This window comes from Pieris brassicae, chromosome 4, assembly GCF_905147105.1.
Source record: "Pieris brassicae chromosome 4, ilPieBrab1.1, whole genome shotgun sequence".
Lineage (NCBI taxonomy): Eukaryota > Metazoa > Arthropoda > Insecta > Lepidoptera > Pieridae > Pieris > Pieris brassicae.
The window spans coordinates 18,656,231-18,675,286 of NC_059668.1; the positions used below are offsets into that span (position 1 = coordinate 18,656,231).

Below are 19,056 nucleotides of genomic sequence, written 5' to 3' on the forward strand. Positions count from 1 at the left end.
AATATTGAACGAATCATTCGTCGTAACCATTATTTGATGAAATAAGAAACGAGATTAGTATTACTGATGATGATGTAAACTTATTCGGAAGGTTCCAACTAATGCGTTATAAAGTATCGCAACACTGCGAGTGCCTATAAAATGACGTATTGCGAATTCGAGTGCCGACTCGTTTGCATTGCATCGTATTTTGCAAGGCACGCATAACAACAGCTTTCGAAAGTGTGTCAAGATTGCAATAGCACACCCGACTCGATCAACAAAGCGAGAAATGCATCAAAACCTTTCTACTGAGTAGGTCTTCATTATAAATTAGCTGAAACCCATAATGTGTTTGCAATGATGATTATCGGTTTATTTTTAATAAATGTTAAACATCAGCAGGCGTAAAACATACTTTTTAGAATTAAACCTAGTTCCTCACGCAATGAAAATATGTCTTTAACATTAACAAGCCGATAAAACTGAAAATGTATTTCACAAAACTAAAGCATCGTCAATTTCTGGCTGAGTGCCACGTATTCTGTGCTTAGAGGGATTAACATATGAAAACCTATCGAGCGATTGTAACCACTATCCCACAATAACATAAAACGCCGACCACAAGCCACTACAATCAATAAACCCAACAAAGCGGTATAGAAATATAACGGGACATCGCCAAACGTGGAACGTAAATATTACGCCGAATTTATGTTCTATGAATAGTCATGTTTATGAAACAATCAACAGTCTATTGTTTAATACGCCATTGACAACACCCACATGACTCTCCCATCAGGTAAGCTTGGCAATGAGTCACTTATTAGTATTTCGTCGCGTTTATCTTATTTTGCGCAAATGTACAGATTTCGCTGAGCATGAGACACCCAAACAGATCGTGGGATTCCACATGGGAATAGCTCAATGAACGACCAATAGCTGCATTGACGTGGGCTGAGACGACAATTTAGAGACCCAAGAACGTTCTCCGCGTAGTAGACTTAGATCAAGTTATGGTAGCAGGTATAAATTGTACATTCTTTATTTAAATTCAAAACTTAGGGTCTCATTAAATGCATTGAGAATTATGTAAATATAACGAACTGGTTTAATGTTGACGTCGTGTTCTGACCTCAAAGAGTTCGTGACTGTTACTGCACCATAGATCACGCAAACGCAATTCACAATCGTATATACAACGTAAGCCAGCGAAGCCATGCTAAAGCAAACTATTACGAAATTTGATGATGACTCATAAATTTAGATATCAAGAATACTTTGCAAGCTTTCATTAAAAGTAGCACTTGCTAAAGATATACATTCGATTAACAACGAAATATTACATTTCATAGATTATACCTAGCGATTGACTGATTTTTTCTTCTTCATCAATCATCACAAATATGTTATCTTTCATAGTATTTTCTGGCCTTTTGTGTATAATATTATGAATTTGCTGTGTGCTGCGTGGAAGTGTAATGTACTTAGAGTGTAGGTGTACAGCCTACTGAATGAGTAGTAAGTAGCAATTGCTAAACATTTTACATTCGATTATCAACACAATATTACATAGCACAGACTATGTTATAAAATACACCCAAGCATTGACCGATTTTTCGATCACCCTTTTTCGACAGAAACTAAAAGAGCCCGAAATATGTCAATCACACAACATAATGGCACCCATTACGTGTGATCCTGCCGAAAAAGTTGGAGATAAACAGACCCTGAGACAATGATTGATGCGCACATCGAGCGGAACTGATAAATAGAGCTACTTAAAGTATAATATTGGTATCTTTGATATTATTTTCTGGCTTATTTGTGTGCAATTTAAGAGTTTTGCTGTCGTACAAGCGATCGTAGCCACGGAATTAGTATGAAAGGGAGTCAGCCTACTGAATTATTAAACAATCATTAATTTTGGATATATATATCTGAAATGTAATGGTGGAAGTCGAAGCGATGGCGCTGGCTTACACAAACCCATTTTTATTATTTATATCCGTGATCGTTGCTATGCCGATGATTATAGTAAAACTTACCTTTAAGTATGATCCATAATACTTGGTGACATATGGGCTGTCACACTGGGACAGCACCATAATCTCCTGCTGTATATCCTCGATCTCATCTTCGGCTTCTTCGAGGTCGATTATTTTAATAGCGACAACTTGTTGCGTCCTATTATCGACCCCTTTGAACACCTCGCCGAAGGAACCTTTGCCGATCTTCTCTTGTTTTGTGAAGATCAGCTCCGGGTCGACCTTCTGGAACAAGGGAGAGTTTTTGAATATCCCGAAAACTAAACACTAAAATTTGCAAAGATTTTATTCAATTTTATCTTTATGAAAGATAATCTCCAGATGTTTTGATATGTATTATTGGAATTTGGCGATATAAATAAATGATACCAAGCAGTATGTCTATTGTGAAATGTTTTAAACTAGATTAAGTTTTTATAGACGCTGTGATTACTCTAATCATATAATAGTCACAATTTACCGACGCAATTTCCTATCATTAACTTAAATATCGCAATGTGTTTTTATCGAGTGCAGCTATGTCCTGATATAATCCAAGTTTCAACTACGCTCAAGCAATTTCAAGTCTTGTAATCATATAATATGAATGAAATATGAAACTTTACTTTGAAAAAGCTTCGAGGCCCCTCGGCATTTAGCTGACGTCGCCAGAGTCAAGGTTCGCTTTAGAAGACGGGCCAACATTTCTCTACGTGACACCTTTAATAAGCATTCTACGGTATTCAAATGCACAATACAGTGAAATAATTGTTCGTTATTTATATGACAGGATCCACACTCATTCATATAACTCGTGAATATCTAGTACACAAATAAGATAAGAAAATGAGATAATATGCCGTGCTTGTTAAAACTATATCTAACTAAGATGTATCAGATTACAACATTTTGATAAAAACATTATTTGACGTCAAAACGTGTTTAAAAATTAAAATATCATGAATGTTAAAGTATTTCTATATACCTTTGAATACGATATAAGGTAGAAATACTTGCGTTTGAATGTAGCCAATATTCAACATTAAACAGTAGTCAACATTTTTTTATTAATATATATTAATAGCTAACTTTTTGTACCACTAAATATAAGCAAGACAAAACATTATATCCTGCTTATATACGTTAGAAATTCTTATTTAAAACACAATACGTGCCTTTTCTAAGACATCGTGAAAAAGAGGCGGCAATAATAACATTATCACTCTGTTAAAATTCTGCTCGTGAAGGATCCTAAAACGGGAGAGACACATACGAACAAAAACGTTTTATTGAGTTTTGTCGGGATATTTCAAAGCTTAACAAACATGAGAATTATTTCGCCGGACGTGGATTTTATATAATATATTAAATGCGGTAAAGCAAATTAACTTTACGATTCACTAGATGTAAGTCTCCAACAAAAATAAAAGCTACAAATATTCTGACCCCGAGGAATGGTGCAGGCCAATCATTCACCGATTTTCGATTGACACATGTCAAAACGCGTTAATTCTATTTGCCATGATATCGACATTAAAAAAAGCACATTAATTACATATTTAGCCGAATTGCTTTATTTATAATTATATTACATTAATTATTACATTAGCGTCGTATTTAAATAAGAAATTCCATTACGTGTTCAATGTTATTTGATTACATTTATCATTGTTATTAATTTATCGCCAATAACTATTTCGTCATGAGACATTTCACAAACAATAATAATTTATATTCAGTATATTGATAATAAATTGAATACATACGATTTTAAAATGGTCTAAATATTGATTAATATTAAATGTAATGACTAGTAGATAAAATACTTATCAAATCATTCTATACTTTAAACAGAATATTTGATTGCTTTAAAACGAAATTTTTTTGTGTGTGAATTTCTGCGATCTAAATTGCACGAGACGTACATATATCTACAAGTCATATATCTATCAATCTACAACTTCTGTACAGCACAACACATTTAAGGTTTAGTTGTTAATTAGCTGGTAAATGAATTAAGGATCTCCGTGTTACACACCATAGGCGTTAGCTACTAAGACATGACGGTGCAATAATCAATATAGAAAAAAATACCAGTATAGTAATTATTGTTCAGCTAAATAGGTTGGTCTTACTTTAAACACTGTGTTCTGTGTCAAAATGACTATTTAAAATTCCGTACTTAGGAGTTACGAACAAGTTTATTATCATTACATTTGCAAACTAGTTGAAAGCTGTAGATTCAATTCACAATGTTAAATCAAGTTAGTAAAATAAGGTTACTCTGAGCGATCTTCTTAATATTACTACTATTTCGAATGGTTTAAAAATTCGTAATTTGTATTTTTACATCTGCCAAAACGTTGTGATTTTCTCAATAGCACATATATGTAATTTACTCAGATTTTAATTATTTTGAGTCGTGTATTTAAAACACAGTTCAAGCGTAAGATGTGCAAACACAGCAATAAGCACCGTAGATCAGTTTTATTTGACGCGGTACACAACAAATATGTACCCAATCAATAGTATATAAATCACCCAAGTGAAGTCAAACAAATACCAAATCGAAATCCCTTAGTGATTTAAATAGCTTAATCAACTTCTTAGCGTCAATTAAATTCTACAAAATAAGATTAACAGGGGCTGATCGAACTGTGCAATCGACAAATAATAAACAAATGAGTGTTTAAACTTTAACGCGTGGGCTTTTTGATAAATTTGATTTATTCCACCTACATTGGATTGCATAAACCTTCATGAATACGCATTAGCTTTTGAAATACAGATGAGTAATACTGCCTTAGCTACCGTGGAGCTTATAACTATAAGACAGCCGTACACAGACTCGTAAATTAATAACTTACATCAGCCGGTAAATATGTATTTTAATAAGCTTTAAAAGCGTCATTCCGCTGTCTTTAAGCAGCGATTAATAAATCTGGTATTAATAATAATTAATCACGTTTCAAGGTTCTGTTATGTGGGTCATAAACAGAACATTTAAAAAATGTGTGCGTTGTCCCAAAATTAACTGGTTTTATTTCAACCTGTCAATTCAAGTATAGCTTAGTCCATGCGGTGTATGCAAGAGCTCCGTCAATAAAAATAAAAATCTCGCTTGTTAGTTTATGTTTTACTTTAATGTCAAAGATGGTTGCGAAAGACTTTTCTGTGACGTCGATAGTACGGTAAGTGTTTTATTGAAATATACGTAAATATATTTATATCGATTGTTATTGGCGTCCATTTACCAAAAACAAGGTTCGTTATGAGCTAACGTATAAATGTCACGTGTTATGACGCTTGTTTTGATGGTTTACCCTTACGTGGACAAACTTTTCTGTGGTCAGTTACTGATGATCTGTGCCTACCTTAAATTGGAATATAAACTTTATTTACATGAGATATAAACTTTATTAAACCAATCTTATTAAAGAAATTAGTCCGAACTTAAGAGAATTACACATATTATTTGACGGCCCAACAACGCAGTACCGAAACAAATCTAAGCTCTTGTTAATAATTGTAAACTTTATAAGACACAAATTAAAGGATCTCAACAGTATAAATGTTACTACAGTTAGTAAGGTCATGGCAAAGGTGCTCCATATATAGGTGGTTGCATCAAAAAGCATGTAACAATTCGTTCGCAATGGGTAGAGACGTACCTGATTATGATTACCTAAAGGCTAAAATAACATTTTTCAATCACTTCTTTGACAGCGACGATGACGAACCTATATTCTAGCGTACTTACTACAAGCAAATTAAAAGCGATGACGTTTGTAACACGCTAGAGTATAGTTTCGTAATCTTTTGTTTTTATGATCTCTTATTTTATAAATGAATTAGGAGCTGAGCTCACTTTGATTGATAGTAATATTTAATTAATAGTCAACCGAAAATAAATCTCTTCTGTGGACATAAAATATTTTTTTTAAACTAGAGGGTTTATTTTTTTATGTTGTTTTTGATGTGAAATAGTATAATACAACCAGATTGTTTGATTCTAAGAAATACATAGTTTTTGAGTTAAGTTTTATTTAGCCAAATACACATTTTATCTTTTCTGTGGATTTTGTGGACAGTTAAATAAATAATATCACCTCGATCCTCAACTACGAGCGGGACTTGATAAATTACCTGCAGCGTAAGGGCGTCCACGACCGAATAACTTCATTGACATCCGCCAATCAACTGCTATTAAAACTTTGTTCCACCAATTTTCAAATTCGAAATGTTTTTATGTTATAATGTCACCATTTTTGTCTAATTTAAGTACCACACTGGCACTACGCTGCTATAATCATGTATAATAATACGAACTTGGATTTTGGAGTTACAGAGAAAATAACCCTAACGAATTAGGTGAAATATACAGATTGTCCCATTAATAAATGTCAAGCTGAAATCTAGTGATTTGGGCAGCCCAGAAAATTAAAAAAAACTAATCCATGTATTTTGTGTACCCTGTAGAAAAAATTTGTCTAGAAATAACATTTATGATGTAATGTTGACAAGTCATATAACATATCTGATTAAACCCCATTCCAAAGTAGTATCAAAACACTTAAATTTTTTCTGTTATTATTTTTATTTATTTGCTGGGATCTGTTAGCTATTACCTATTACTAGATTTCCGCTTTACTTTGGCTCACGGGACACCTTCAATATTAATATGACCTGAAACCGCCAGTTCTAGCTCGTTAGTACAACATGACCTCAGTTTAAACGAAATCACAGACTTAAAAGTAATTATGGTGTTCCAGGCTTAAAAAGCGTTTCACTTTAACAAATTTATCAACGGCTATCACAGTATCATTTAACATGATATTCGAAAAGGTTTTATTTTAGTAAGGAAATCGTATAAATTTTCGTGTTTCTTGTCAATTTAACATATGAACATCCTGTATAATGAAAGGGAAGTAGTTCCTTATTTCATCGTTGGACATGCGAATAGGTGATTTATTGCTACAATACAGAGATTACTGCAATAAAGATTGTAACAAATTGTGACGTTACTCGACACTTATTTCTTAGGGAATAAAATGCAGCATTATACATTTGAAACAATACAACGTGTTTACATTATTTGACTCGTCTATTGATGGCTTAAAATTGATTCGAAAATAGTCATTATCTTAATTCTAGTTATTGGAATTATTTCTTTTAAAAAACCAACACCTTGTTTAAATACAACCCGCAATTTGCTTAGATATAAATTTCGCTTGTACGTACTTATTAATACCAGTACGCAATATACTTAATGTTTTAATAATGTATTATACATCTGCTAATTAGTATGCAGAATAACAGCAAGTTCACAGTGAATTACATTAACCGAGTATCGAAGCGACATACCATGGATGAATATTAGAAATGCATTCGTGTCGGGTGACGCGTGCGCATTCGACATCCGACACGCATTGCGAAAGACGAGGAAATCAAGTTGGAAATTGTAATATGAAAACGGTAAATTAAACACGCCTAGGAAATATTCGCCTTCCTATGTTTAAGAGAATTATACATTTATAGAATTATAATAGAAAGAATTTAATTTCATTCGATATCAAACTAAAAATATTCGAATTAATGTATAAAGTAGTAGACGGTAAAGGTTTAATGCTTTATAAACTTTATAATCACTTACGTTCGCGGCATGCCTATTATGTGACGGTCGATTCGGTGCAGGTCTGGCTGGCTGAGGAGGCACAGCCTTCATCTGCCTTCGATCAAACGAAGACGCATTGCTTCCAGACCAACTCCAACGACCGGGTCCATTGCTACCGTGAGGAAGCGAGTATGAAGACTGGGGCCTTAAATGTCTAACATTTGGTCCAGACAAAATAGGACCCGCTGGACCACGTTGCTGTATAGGGACGGTGTGCCCTTGAACGTAATGATAATGTGGAGGAGTAGAAACCGCTGCACCCCACATTTTAATCACTTATCACTCACATGCACTAATTTCAATTCACCAATCACCTCATCATATCAATCGTGATTGCCAACTGAAAGCACTTAGCACTACACAACCACTGGTCCCCGTTATCGACCTTATAGCGATAATATTTTAATTAGCCGATTAGAGACATATTTTATAATTTAAATGATTATCGCGCAATAGACAAGAAACGAGTGAACCATACCACGGTTTGAAATATTAAGGTTGCTTGAAGCAGTGAACACTTCGAAAGCAAGGCACCACCGGACATTGCCAAGACGCGTTTAGAATTAATTTGTCTTTGATCGACAATTGTTTCGACAAATAAGGGCACTAATGCTCAAGTCATTTAAAACGTATTATTAAAAAAAACGCGGTCACCAAAAACAATCCAAGAGATACTCATATATACTCATAGATACTCAATTAGAATCGGTATTCTAATATGGGTAGGAGAACGATTATGGAAATCTCAAAACTATACATTTTATTAACACTTTCAAACACTGCCACTGTAAGGGCTTCCTTGAGTTAAACTCAATGAATTTCGTAATCCAATGGTAACTTGATCGACAGCCACTTCACAGTTCGACAAACAGCAGAGGAGAAATCAGGCCCGACACGAGTAATCCATAGTGATGGATAGCGTGTGAGTTAGAACGCATTTGAGTGTAGACTGGTTGCGTGCTGGCATTGCTCGTAAAACGTTCCACATCGTCCGTCCTGGCAATTGCGTTATAATTTTTCGCAAGGGAGCGCGCGGGCGCAACGGTTGCGCGGGTGGCGGGAGGCGGCGCCAACAGACCGTGCAGCACCAGCTGCTTGCGGCGGCGGCGCAACTGAATCTCTACGTTATACTGCTTACCAAAACGACGATTCCATTCACATTAGCCTTGCGTCGTGGGCGGAATAGAATCACAGTCATTACTATTCAGCCTCTAACATAACACGTTCTTTTTTATCTTCGATTATCTTAAACTGTAACTTAGATAAACAGGAGAGTGCCACGTGAAAGGGAAAGTTAATAGGCACAATTTGCAATACAATCATAGCTGTCTGTAGATTAAACATAAAACAATAGATGGCCTCATGTTAAAATAATGGTACACGAAACGCGTATTTAGATACGTTGTTCTCAGAACAAAGAACTAAATGTAGGAACAATGACAAATTGGTATTAGACGTTCCCGTTAACGAGCGCGAAAGTCAGCAAGACAAAAGCATTACAAAACTTTCGTTGACCTGTTGTAAATGTTTGGCTCAAGACATAGTATGTACATAGGATTAGTATTCCATTAACAACATTTCGTGGCAGTGGCAAGGTCTGTACTGAGGAGTCACCGGCCTCACACTCGTGCTTGGAATACCGACGGTTTGCTGACATTCCATACTTTTACGGCAGCGATTCACATCACCATAACCGTACGACACGTGACCTAAATTGTTTATTTGGGCCTTAATACCGTTACAACCTTTTTGGGAACACAAAATGAACGTCTTGTTGTCAATAGAACTGAAATAAACTTGAGCAAATTAAATACCGAGACAAGAGAGGTGCAACAGGTGTGCATATATGTAAAGATACGTTCGGGAATTTGGAACAAACGCTCTTGCTTTCATTCCGCATTCTGATCGTCGCTTCGAGATGCTGAGAGCAATCTTCGCATTGATTAGACGATCACATGGCATTTACAAAACACACACAATACAAACAATACAAAACAAGGTATTATTATAGGCTTCTTAAGCCGTCCGATAGACGACGACTACGCGTGACTAGAACTGGCAACGATCAGCAAGAAATCATTTAACAATAAATTCAAAAGACGATAACAGCACGTATATTTTATATGCTATTTATTGAAAAATGCACCTTAATAAAAACGTGGAATAAACAGTTTTCAAATGACACGAAACCTATGCAATTGTACGTATTACGAAAAGTCTACTTAAATGAAATTTCTCAACTACCCATTGATCTTCACTTCAAAACATGATAATGTTATCATGATTCATGACATTCCACGTTCTATCTATAGCAGATAATTGAATAATGTACACAAGGCTGTGAAAAAATCTACCTACTTTAAAAGGTGTGGCAAAATGTAAGTCTAAAATCAGGTTATTCGATATATAACATATGTTATAACTAATTATTCAGCTATGACCGCAAACTAGCTCTGCCGTGGGCTGTTAAAAATAACGGATTATCCACGCAACAGTTTCATCGCTGGTTCTTTCCTTCTTTCTTTCCTTCATCCATAATAAAATTACAACGGTTGATAAATCAGTCGGGACCAGTAGGTGTTAATCTATTTAAATTAAAACTTCATCTTGTAGTTGTTAAATTACTTATCAGTCTCTAAACATTCCTCAATAGCAAATAGACGAAATACCTACGAGATATATCTGTGTCCGCTGTAGAACATAAATCGCCTAACACTGTAGGTCCGAAATTTATGTGCACGTAAAGTATTCAATGTACGTGGCAATGGCTGTGCAGTTTCATTTACCATTAAATAACATTGTTATTGGACGGGAAAACGTTAGAAAATATATCGAAACAGTTCCGATTCACCGCATACGTGCCTTTGATCGCTCGAGAATTGAGTTCGATTAACTAGAGCTGGTTAGTATTAAAATGACCGACTGCATTGTTCCGTTCACTACGTATTTCCTAGTCATTTATATCCGTTGCTCTTATTTAAAAGGAAAAAAAATACTTTTTATATGTTAGTCCATTTATCGAGGAAGCTGCTGATACCTGTTAAGTTACGATTAAGAGGGAAAATCAAAGTAGCTACTACGAGATACTTTGCACCTGACTACCTAACGACAAAAAACATACCATTTGCCTCACATAGGAAACGCATTAGGCGAGTACGACACTATGAGAGCGCAATATCCGACCGGTGTGGTGGATATTGCTATATACATAATTTTAACTAGCAACCCTGCTTGAGTTCCTCCAGTGTTTACTGTATGTAGGTACATTTATTGCGACGAAGTTAGGGAGCGTTCAAGTATTACGTCACGCAATTTTTGGAGATTCTTCCCCCCCCCCCCCCACGCGAAACACGCCGTAACGTTTCTGTATCCAATAGTAAAACGTTTTGTGACAAACCCCAGTGACTCTTTATACCTAAAACTTACCATTATGTGGTGTAAAGTACTGGAAAGTCGAAAATAATATCGTAACGTTTTACAAGAGGACCCCCCCCCCCTCAAATTTCGTTACGTAATACTTGAACGCTCCCTTAGTGTTTTTTTAATATAATAGGGGGGAAAACGAGCCTACGGGACTGCCAAAAAGGCAGTCATCTCAGCTCATGGACACCCATTTTTAGTGGGTGGGTAAGTGGTATTATTAAGGGAGGAGTACACTTTCACTTTGAATAGTTGGAGGTAGTCTCTCTCAGGGAAGACCCCCACGGAGAGGCAATACCACAGTCCGCTAGTTCGCAAAAGAAAGTGTCTAGTGAAGCGGACTGCGGAAGACTTCCAGCCATCACGGTGATGTTGATGAAATTAACAAATTAATTAATTATTGACTATGGGTATTTAATAACATACCCATATCACAGGAACGGGTACGGGAACCAATATTAATTGATTTATTGATATAAATACTAAAAACAAAAGAATTGAAATACCTAATAATAATAAGTGAGAAGTTATCCACTTATCGAAATGGCTTCAGCAAATTCAATCAAAACCTCATAACTTTAACCGGTTTCCCTTTTAATACTTTAAAAGGTACTTTATAAATGATAATCAACCCTTCCAAGGTTTGAAGATTTAAACAATTTAAGCTAAAATTATTATTCTGGTGATTTAATTACAAGGCTTTCTGCGTAACCTTTTAACATTGCTTAAGAATATTTTAAGTTACGAGTCCAAAATTCCTCAGTTTTTAAATCGCTTCTAAAGTTTAAAAGCTTTTTGTTTTATGTAAAATATAATAACCTAAATGCATAGAGTAAACCTTTACTTTATAGCCATTGAGAGTACCACAGGTTTCCCTCCGTACATACGTGGGAACATTGAAAGATAAAATCAGATCCTCAAGAATAGAATACCAATAAAATGTTTCCATTCCAACGGCGTCTTATTTAAGAGCACTCGATTATTCAACGTAACTGGCCCGTGTGCAGTGAGTGCAGCGGCAATGGTCCGAAAACAGCTATTTCCACCTTGTGCCACGAAGAAAGACAATCGATCGAGCATCATTTGAAACTGAGTTTCTGTTTTGAACAAACTGAGACGATTGTATGAAGTTGTATTCTACAGTTTATAGTTGAACTTTGCACCAAGATGCCATAATTACTGCATATTAATGTAGCAATTATTTTCAAAAATGAGGTTAAATATTTGACCCTGATATTTGAGTTATGATCAATTGAAACTTCTGAGCATTTTTGTTAAATTTTGTATGCATTTTTCGGTACCCAAACAATCCATTTCGATGAATCAAAATCGACGTAAATTGCAACAATAGTGAACGGGCCATCAATCCTTTCAGGAGGGGACACGTATAATATGGTAAACAACATACAATGGTGACAGTTATTGAATTAAAATTGATTATAAATTTTTGACACACTAACTCGATGGCTGAAAGTCTTTTACAAACTCCTTCTCTAGGCTTTGAATTTTGCGAAACGGCTACCACTGGCGTGAAGATACGACTTCCAAACAAATAAAGCATAGGTACCATTACTTAAAAGCCGACAACTTACACTACTAACATGGATGTCCATGGGCTGCGGTAACTGCCTTTTAAGGGTCCATAAGCTCCTTGGTCCTCCCATATCATCATATAAAAAAATTCCATTCAATAAGCATTGTAACATAAAATGCATAGTAAAACTTAAATACTACTTTTAACAACTTTTGTTTTGTGTGTGAATATTTATATACTAATCCAAAACACCGGGAATTACAAAACTATGAAACTAATTTTATAGGGAGACACAGCCGGAAACTAGTAAGACAATTGTCGGTTAATTCACAAAAGATAAAGCCCTACTCTAAATATTGATACAAATGTATATATTATATATAGCGGAAATCATTCCATTTCAATATCAGTAGCGATATCAAGCTAAAATCATATATCGTGGTGGCTATCAAAATTAATATAAAGATAAGGTATGTAAAGTAATAAAATATGATATACTGTTGTATATTTATAAAATATAGATACAATATCTATAGAAATGGTATTTCTTTGCAAAGAGAATTGGTAGCACAAAGATATTATGAAAGGATATTTTATCAATATTTTTTGTTTGATGAAATATTTATATAAGATGTGTAGGCAGAAATATCTTTACATATTCTTCAGATATAAGCTTTTCATCCTAAATATTTTTAGAATAGGTATTTACTAAGACAGCTCTCTATCTTGATAAAACGCGTGACTATTTTACTAGTGTAGCAATAATAAATAATAAAGGTGTAAATTCAATGATATATTAATCTTAAAAATGTGTTAAAATCCCAAACGTATTTTACGAGTTCCATATTCAAAATAGTACCTTGCGGTATATATAGCTCATTAGACGATATTTATAATATTCAATCTAGAACTTACAGTAGAACTATTGCGTAAGGACTAAAACATCTTAATATAGGCTCGCTTGATAAATGTCACATCTTAAACTATGATAGGTGATGCGGTTAACCACACCGAGACGAAAGTTCACATCGTATTTCATTACTTATATCTTAGAAAGCGGCTATATAATGGGAGCCATTATATAACATTGGATGTGATATAAAATTGTTATGACACGTACAAAATCGTCTTTCATAAAATACATCAATGAAATGTAACTTTAACGCATTTATTTTTTTATCGGACAGGATACAAACGAACATGTACTAAGAATAAAGTACTAACTCTACCCATTGATACCAGCAACACCGGGGGTTTTGCGGGTATGTTGTGGACCTTGAAGGGAATTGTAAACCTTCCCTCTTTTCTCTTGAAGGCCGTATAAGACGTATAGAATCCGAAATCTTTATATATCTACTGAAAGCTGGCAACAAATAGAACTGGTGCGCGGCAGAAAATGCTTTTCGCTATTACTATAAACATGCACATTCCTTGACTAATTAGAGTTTGGCGCAGTAAAATGTCCCCCATGACTCAAATCCTGCTGTTGGTCACTCAAGATCCTTTCTACAATCAAGGGTTTGAAACTTAACTGACATGGTCACCATCATAAAAGTGTCCACCCGTCCAGAGCTTAATCAAAGACTCGACTATATTCAATCCTGGTAGCTACATTGACATTGTCATTCAGTATATCGCTACACGCATTTATAAGAAAAACTATCAACTAAACATCGGAACAATAGAGCGAAAGTAATTTTTGAAAGTGGCCACATTGCACGAGCACGCAATCTACGGCCGATTAAATGGCCGCAATCAGTATTAACTATATGTGTAGCGCAATTATTTTACGAAATTATTACACGCCTGTATTATATAATTACTGACGAGTTGCGGGTGTGAAGCGATTACGATAGAAAAACTGTGCATTCCTGGTGTCACTTTCCTTTTAAGTAACGCATTTTTACCAGAATCAAAAGTAAAGCAGAATGCTGGTTTCATATAAAAATCTAACCAGTTATTACACATAGTACTCGAGGTGGTTTAAAAGGGGTTTTTAATATGAGACTCCTATGCCGTGTAAGAAATTATTTTTAATAATCTCCTAATTTTGTTTAAAGGCGGAAATTTTTTGGTAGGTGTAATTACATAACTTAAAAAGTATTTGTTCAAACAATGAGATAATAAGATGACGAGCGAGATGGTATGAAAAGTATTACAAGAGGGGCCTGCGCTCGCGCAAGGTCATTGCGACATTGCTGACCGAGCAATTAGCATGAATTACAGCCATTTTGCAAGATGTTGTAAATACCTATTGAAATGTCATGTCCAGTTCCTGTTTATTGAAAGATGTAAGGTGATTAACGTCTTTTTATAATAACCGTAAAAGTGTGATTTTTTTTTAAATTTAGTATTAATATAAGCTTTAACCTTAACTTAATATTAACTTTAAAGATGTGTCAAATCACAGACTGTACCCGCCCTCTTGACAGTTAGCAAAATATATATTCTATGAATTCTTGTAATCTGTAATGGCGTCGTTAATGCTTAATAAAAAGTGTATTTTACACCATTAATAAACAAATAAATGTTTCCGTCTTGATACTTCGACGGTCTCAGAAGAACATTCGAGAAAATTTTATTATTTTAAGAATTATTGATTTACCACAGCAATTATTTATTTTTAAGATAATATTTACAAATTTTAAATTAGTCAAAAAGATATATAAAAAGAACATAATACACTAACCAAGACAAGTTACTTATAATTTATTGGTGTGTGGTTGGTGTGTAAGTGTGTGGGTGTGCGTTTTAATGGGAATAATATTTACAAAACACCGTCATTGAAGTAGAGCAACGTATTACAAAATCGCCACCATTTATTTAATAGTAAATCGTCAAATAATAACTTTAGGAATTAACTATCGTTTTACGTAAAGAATTTAATGGAAATTTGCGTACGTTGCTACATTTAGTTTTTACGCTCTCTTTTTTTATTATATATTCAAACAGATAGGACTGCTAATAAAAACGTGTTTATTACGCACTTTGCATACAACTCATCGCGTGCAAAACAATGAAGTTTAAGGTCAAGGGTAGACGGACATGGAAAACAAGTAGTATATCATTAGAAATTCTGTATTTACCACTAAAAAATGTTGCGCATGTGTTGTATATTATTGTCCTACTACATTTATCATTCAGCAGAAGCCCTACGACCTGTTACAGGGTTTAACATGAAATTTCATGCAACATCAACCAAGGAAGTAGTTGCAAAAATCCATCTCTCAATAGGATCCTGTCCGTTTGCCCCCTATTTTAGAGAAAAAAAAAAAAGGAAATCGGTTTATAGAACAAACATTCATACAAGACATTACAATACCTAAACTTTTCCAAGGAAATGTCTCAATGTACAATTACTAATACGAATGTAACTGAAAGTATCCATTCTGAATGATTAAATCGATTTTTAATACACCGCCACAGGCAATATGATTGAGCAAGTTACGATAATTATACCAATTACTTCCGAACTTATCATGCGAAGGACCGATTTCAATCGCTAATCTACTTCCTAATATTCCTCCAATTACTTTATGTTAGAGAAAAACTGGTCTCAATAATAATCACAAAGAAAAACTGTCCTTGGTACACGTACACGTACACGTACTTACGACAAAAAACTTTAATCGAGTTTATTGATATTTATTTCTTCAAATTTTGCATTGAACGTACAGAACACATTTCGTATAATACTTTACTTTTATATATTATACTTTTATAGTTGCCATTAAATTGGTTCTAGATCTGGATAATAGCCACATGGTACTACAGGTTCTGCAAGTCGATGAATACATCTGCTATGCACTTTGCATAGTTTTCTTAACAGAACAAGATGTGTATAAACTGATGACATAATAAGTAGGTAATCTATCATTTTGCAAAGAGGTAATTTTGCATTCCCTGAGACGGATGTAATAATAACCCACGTAACACGACCTTGTCACTAATAGCTGTTTCCAACATATTTAAGAATAATGATCAGTAACACCTTAACATTGATTTTATAGTACAACCTCTTCAAAAATCTTTTGCAATGAAAACAGATTTTTATAATTTATTATAATTTAAATACCTTTCCCGACATTAAAATCATAATATGCTATATCCCGTTACCAATTATATAATCCCTTACAAATGTAATATTTACGCAATTATATTACTTAGCTTACAATAGAAATTTTAAATATGTGGCATCATTGCATATTATCATACTGTAAATTTATTAGTTACCGTTCAATATCTATAATTGATGTTTAATATATATATATATTTGTAGGTAGGTGTCTGTAGTAGTGAGTTTATGAACATAAAGAAAATAAATCAATTGCAAGTGCTTTTACGAAGTACGGGATACCCAGAAAAATATATTTTAAACTAAAATCTTTTAAAATCTACAAGCAGAAATATGTTCAACCTATTCCCAATTAAAACTTGAATGTATGAGATCCGATGATAGTACGCATTAACAATTATTATCGAAAATTTGTAACCCAATATAAAGCAGACTTTTTATATGCATCGGCCTTCGACACCAAAGCGAAACCATAATGAAATATATATATACGGCAAGTGTGTTAACGCGGAAGCACCATATTTAAGTTAAGAAAATACTTGTTTATGGACTTGCTAAACGCTAAATGTTGTGTAATATATTAACATTTACGGCCCAACTAAAAGAATTCGAATTATAATCATTGCTTAACGTATGCTTAATACTATTTATTTACAAACTCGGACAGTAAAAACTTGCCGGGCAGTTGCACGATTTATTAGGGAAGCTGTTTTCTATTGCTAGCGAAGTTATAAATATTGATAGAACTGGGACTGGAAATAAAATCACCATAATATAATTTGTGGTACCTGTAACATTTTCTCACGAGTTCTCCTCGGTCGCTGTTACTTGATATTTCGTTTTTATGCGTACTCTATATCAATTACTGTTAAAGATCATCGTGATAAGTCGACATGTACCTTGATTTTGTTTATGTATAAATAGGTCAAACACTTTCATTCCCGCCATAGATATAATTAGTAATCTTCATATTTGAAAGTATAATAAAAACTCTTCCTTTACTAACATAACCTTGAAATATCAGGCATTTAAAAAGTTGAATAGGAAAATAATGATATCACAATCCGACAAATTAAGAAATCTAGTCCGCAGAATCAATCACCCATCCCACGCGTAAACGATAAAATTTCATCTAAAATATTACAAATAAAAATTCCGCAAGTTACATAAATGGCGTAGGTGCAACAACGTGTGTAAATCACAAATATACACCGAATAACTCGCATTTAATATTTATTTACATTACAATCTAGCGCGATGAAATTTCACCGAAATATTATTTTGGACTAACTTTATTTCGGTTGAAACACAATTTCGCTTTACCGAGTGTTATGAAATTAATGAAAATAGAATTTAATTTTACATTAGTTTAATATCAAGTTTACATTGCTAATTGGTGTCTTCGTTTTCGTATAAAGTAGCCACAAATTAGCCCATTATATTATTTTAATGTCGTATTTTACTTTGGCCGTTTGAGGCTTCACTATATTATAGTTACTGTACGACTCCCTACCCGTAATAATTCATAGGTGGCGACTTGTTAAATGGTTTGTAAGTAGGACAAAAAGGGGGACAAATTGTAACAAAACGGTACCCCACCTTTCACCCGCCAGCACCAATGGTATAAGTCACATGAATCACGAACAACTGGGATTAAAGGTCAATTTATTTTAGCTCTACCTGAAATAGAATTTATGAACAATATGATTTTACTAAGATTGATGCAATCCATAGACGGCTATTTGTTTCCGTTTCAGTAAGCAACACATATTTTAACATTGCGGCATTCTAAGCTCTTCAACCAACAAACGACATTTGTAACTTCAATAAAGGGTAACTACTTTTAAAAAAGGTTAAACAAATCAGGTACTTCTATAACGTATAGCACAGAACTATGAAACAAAGAATACCTTCATTTGTATATGCATGAGGTTTTTATGTCGAGTTACCACTGCCCTTCTGAAGGTTATTTTTATTATATTTTAGAAAGTTTGTCAAGCCTTTTGATACACAATCCTATTGATTTCGTTAGTTTCTGTAGTTATTTTATGTTAAATCCGGGTCAGTGTCCTTATGCGCACGACTACTTCACTGAAAATGTTTAAACTGCGCGATGACTGACAATAATATCGAATCGACTTTTTGTTAATCAACTGCACGTTAGGCGTCATAAAAAGAGAAACACAAAATGCTACCAATGAACTAGATTATACAGTTTCTAATAACGAAACTTTATTGTTGAATAGCCAAGTAATTATACTAGAGGCTACTAACAAATAGATATTACACACCTAAAAACTTACTAACTAACTTACTTATTACTACAACCACGTTCTACATTTCTGCA

At 34.1% G+C, this 19,056-nt stretch overlaps 1 protein-coding gene across 5 annotated transcripts in view; it reads right to left on the reverse strand.

Moving 5' to 3' along the window:
* LOC123708110 (serine/threonine-protein kinase 26) overlaps nt 1–19,056 on the reverse strand; it is a 70,700-nt gene that overhangs the window by 48,921 nt on the left and 2,723 nt on the right. For 2 of the 5 annotated variants that reach the window (XM_045658618.1, XM_045658621.1), the window contains exons 1-2: nt 7,660–8,292; nt 2,028–2,252 (exon numbers count right to left, since the gene is read on the reverse strand). In XM_045658618.1, the coding sequence (XP_045514574.1) occupies nt 2,028–2,252; nt 7,660–7,947 (513 nt within the window). In that variant the 5' untranslated portion in view covers nt 7,948–8,292. Of the gene's footprint in view, nt 1–2,027; nt 2,253–7,659; nt 8,293–19,056 lie in introns of those variants that run through there. The other 3 variants (XM_045658620.1, XM_045658623.1, XM_045658622.1) reach the window with 3 other exon arrangements.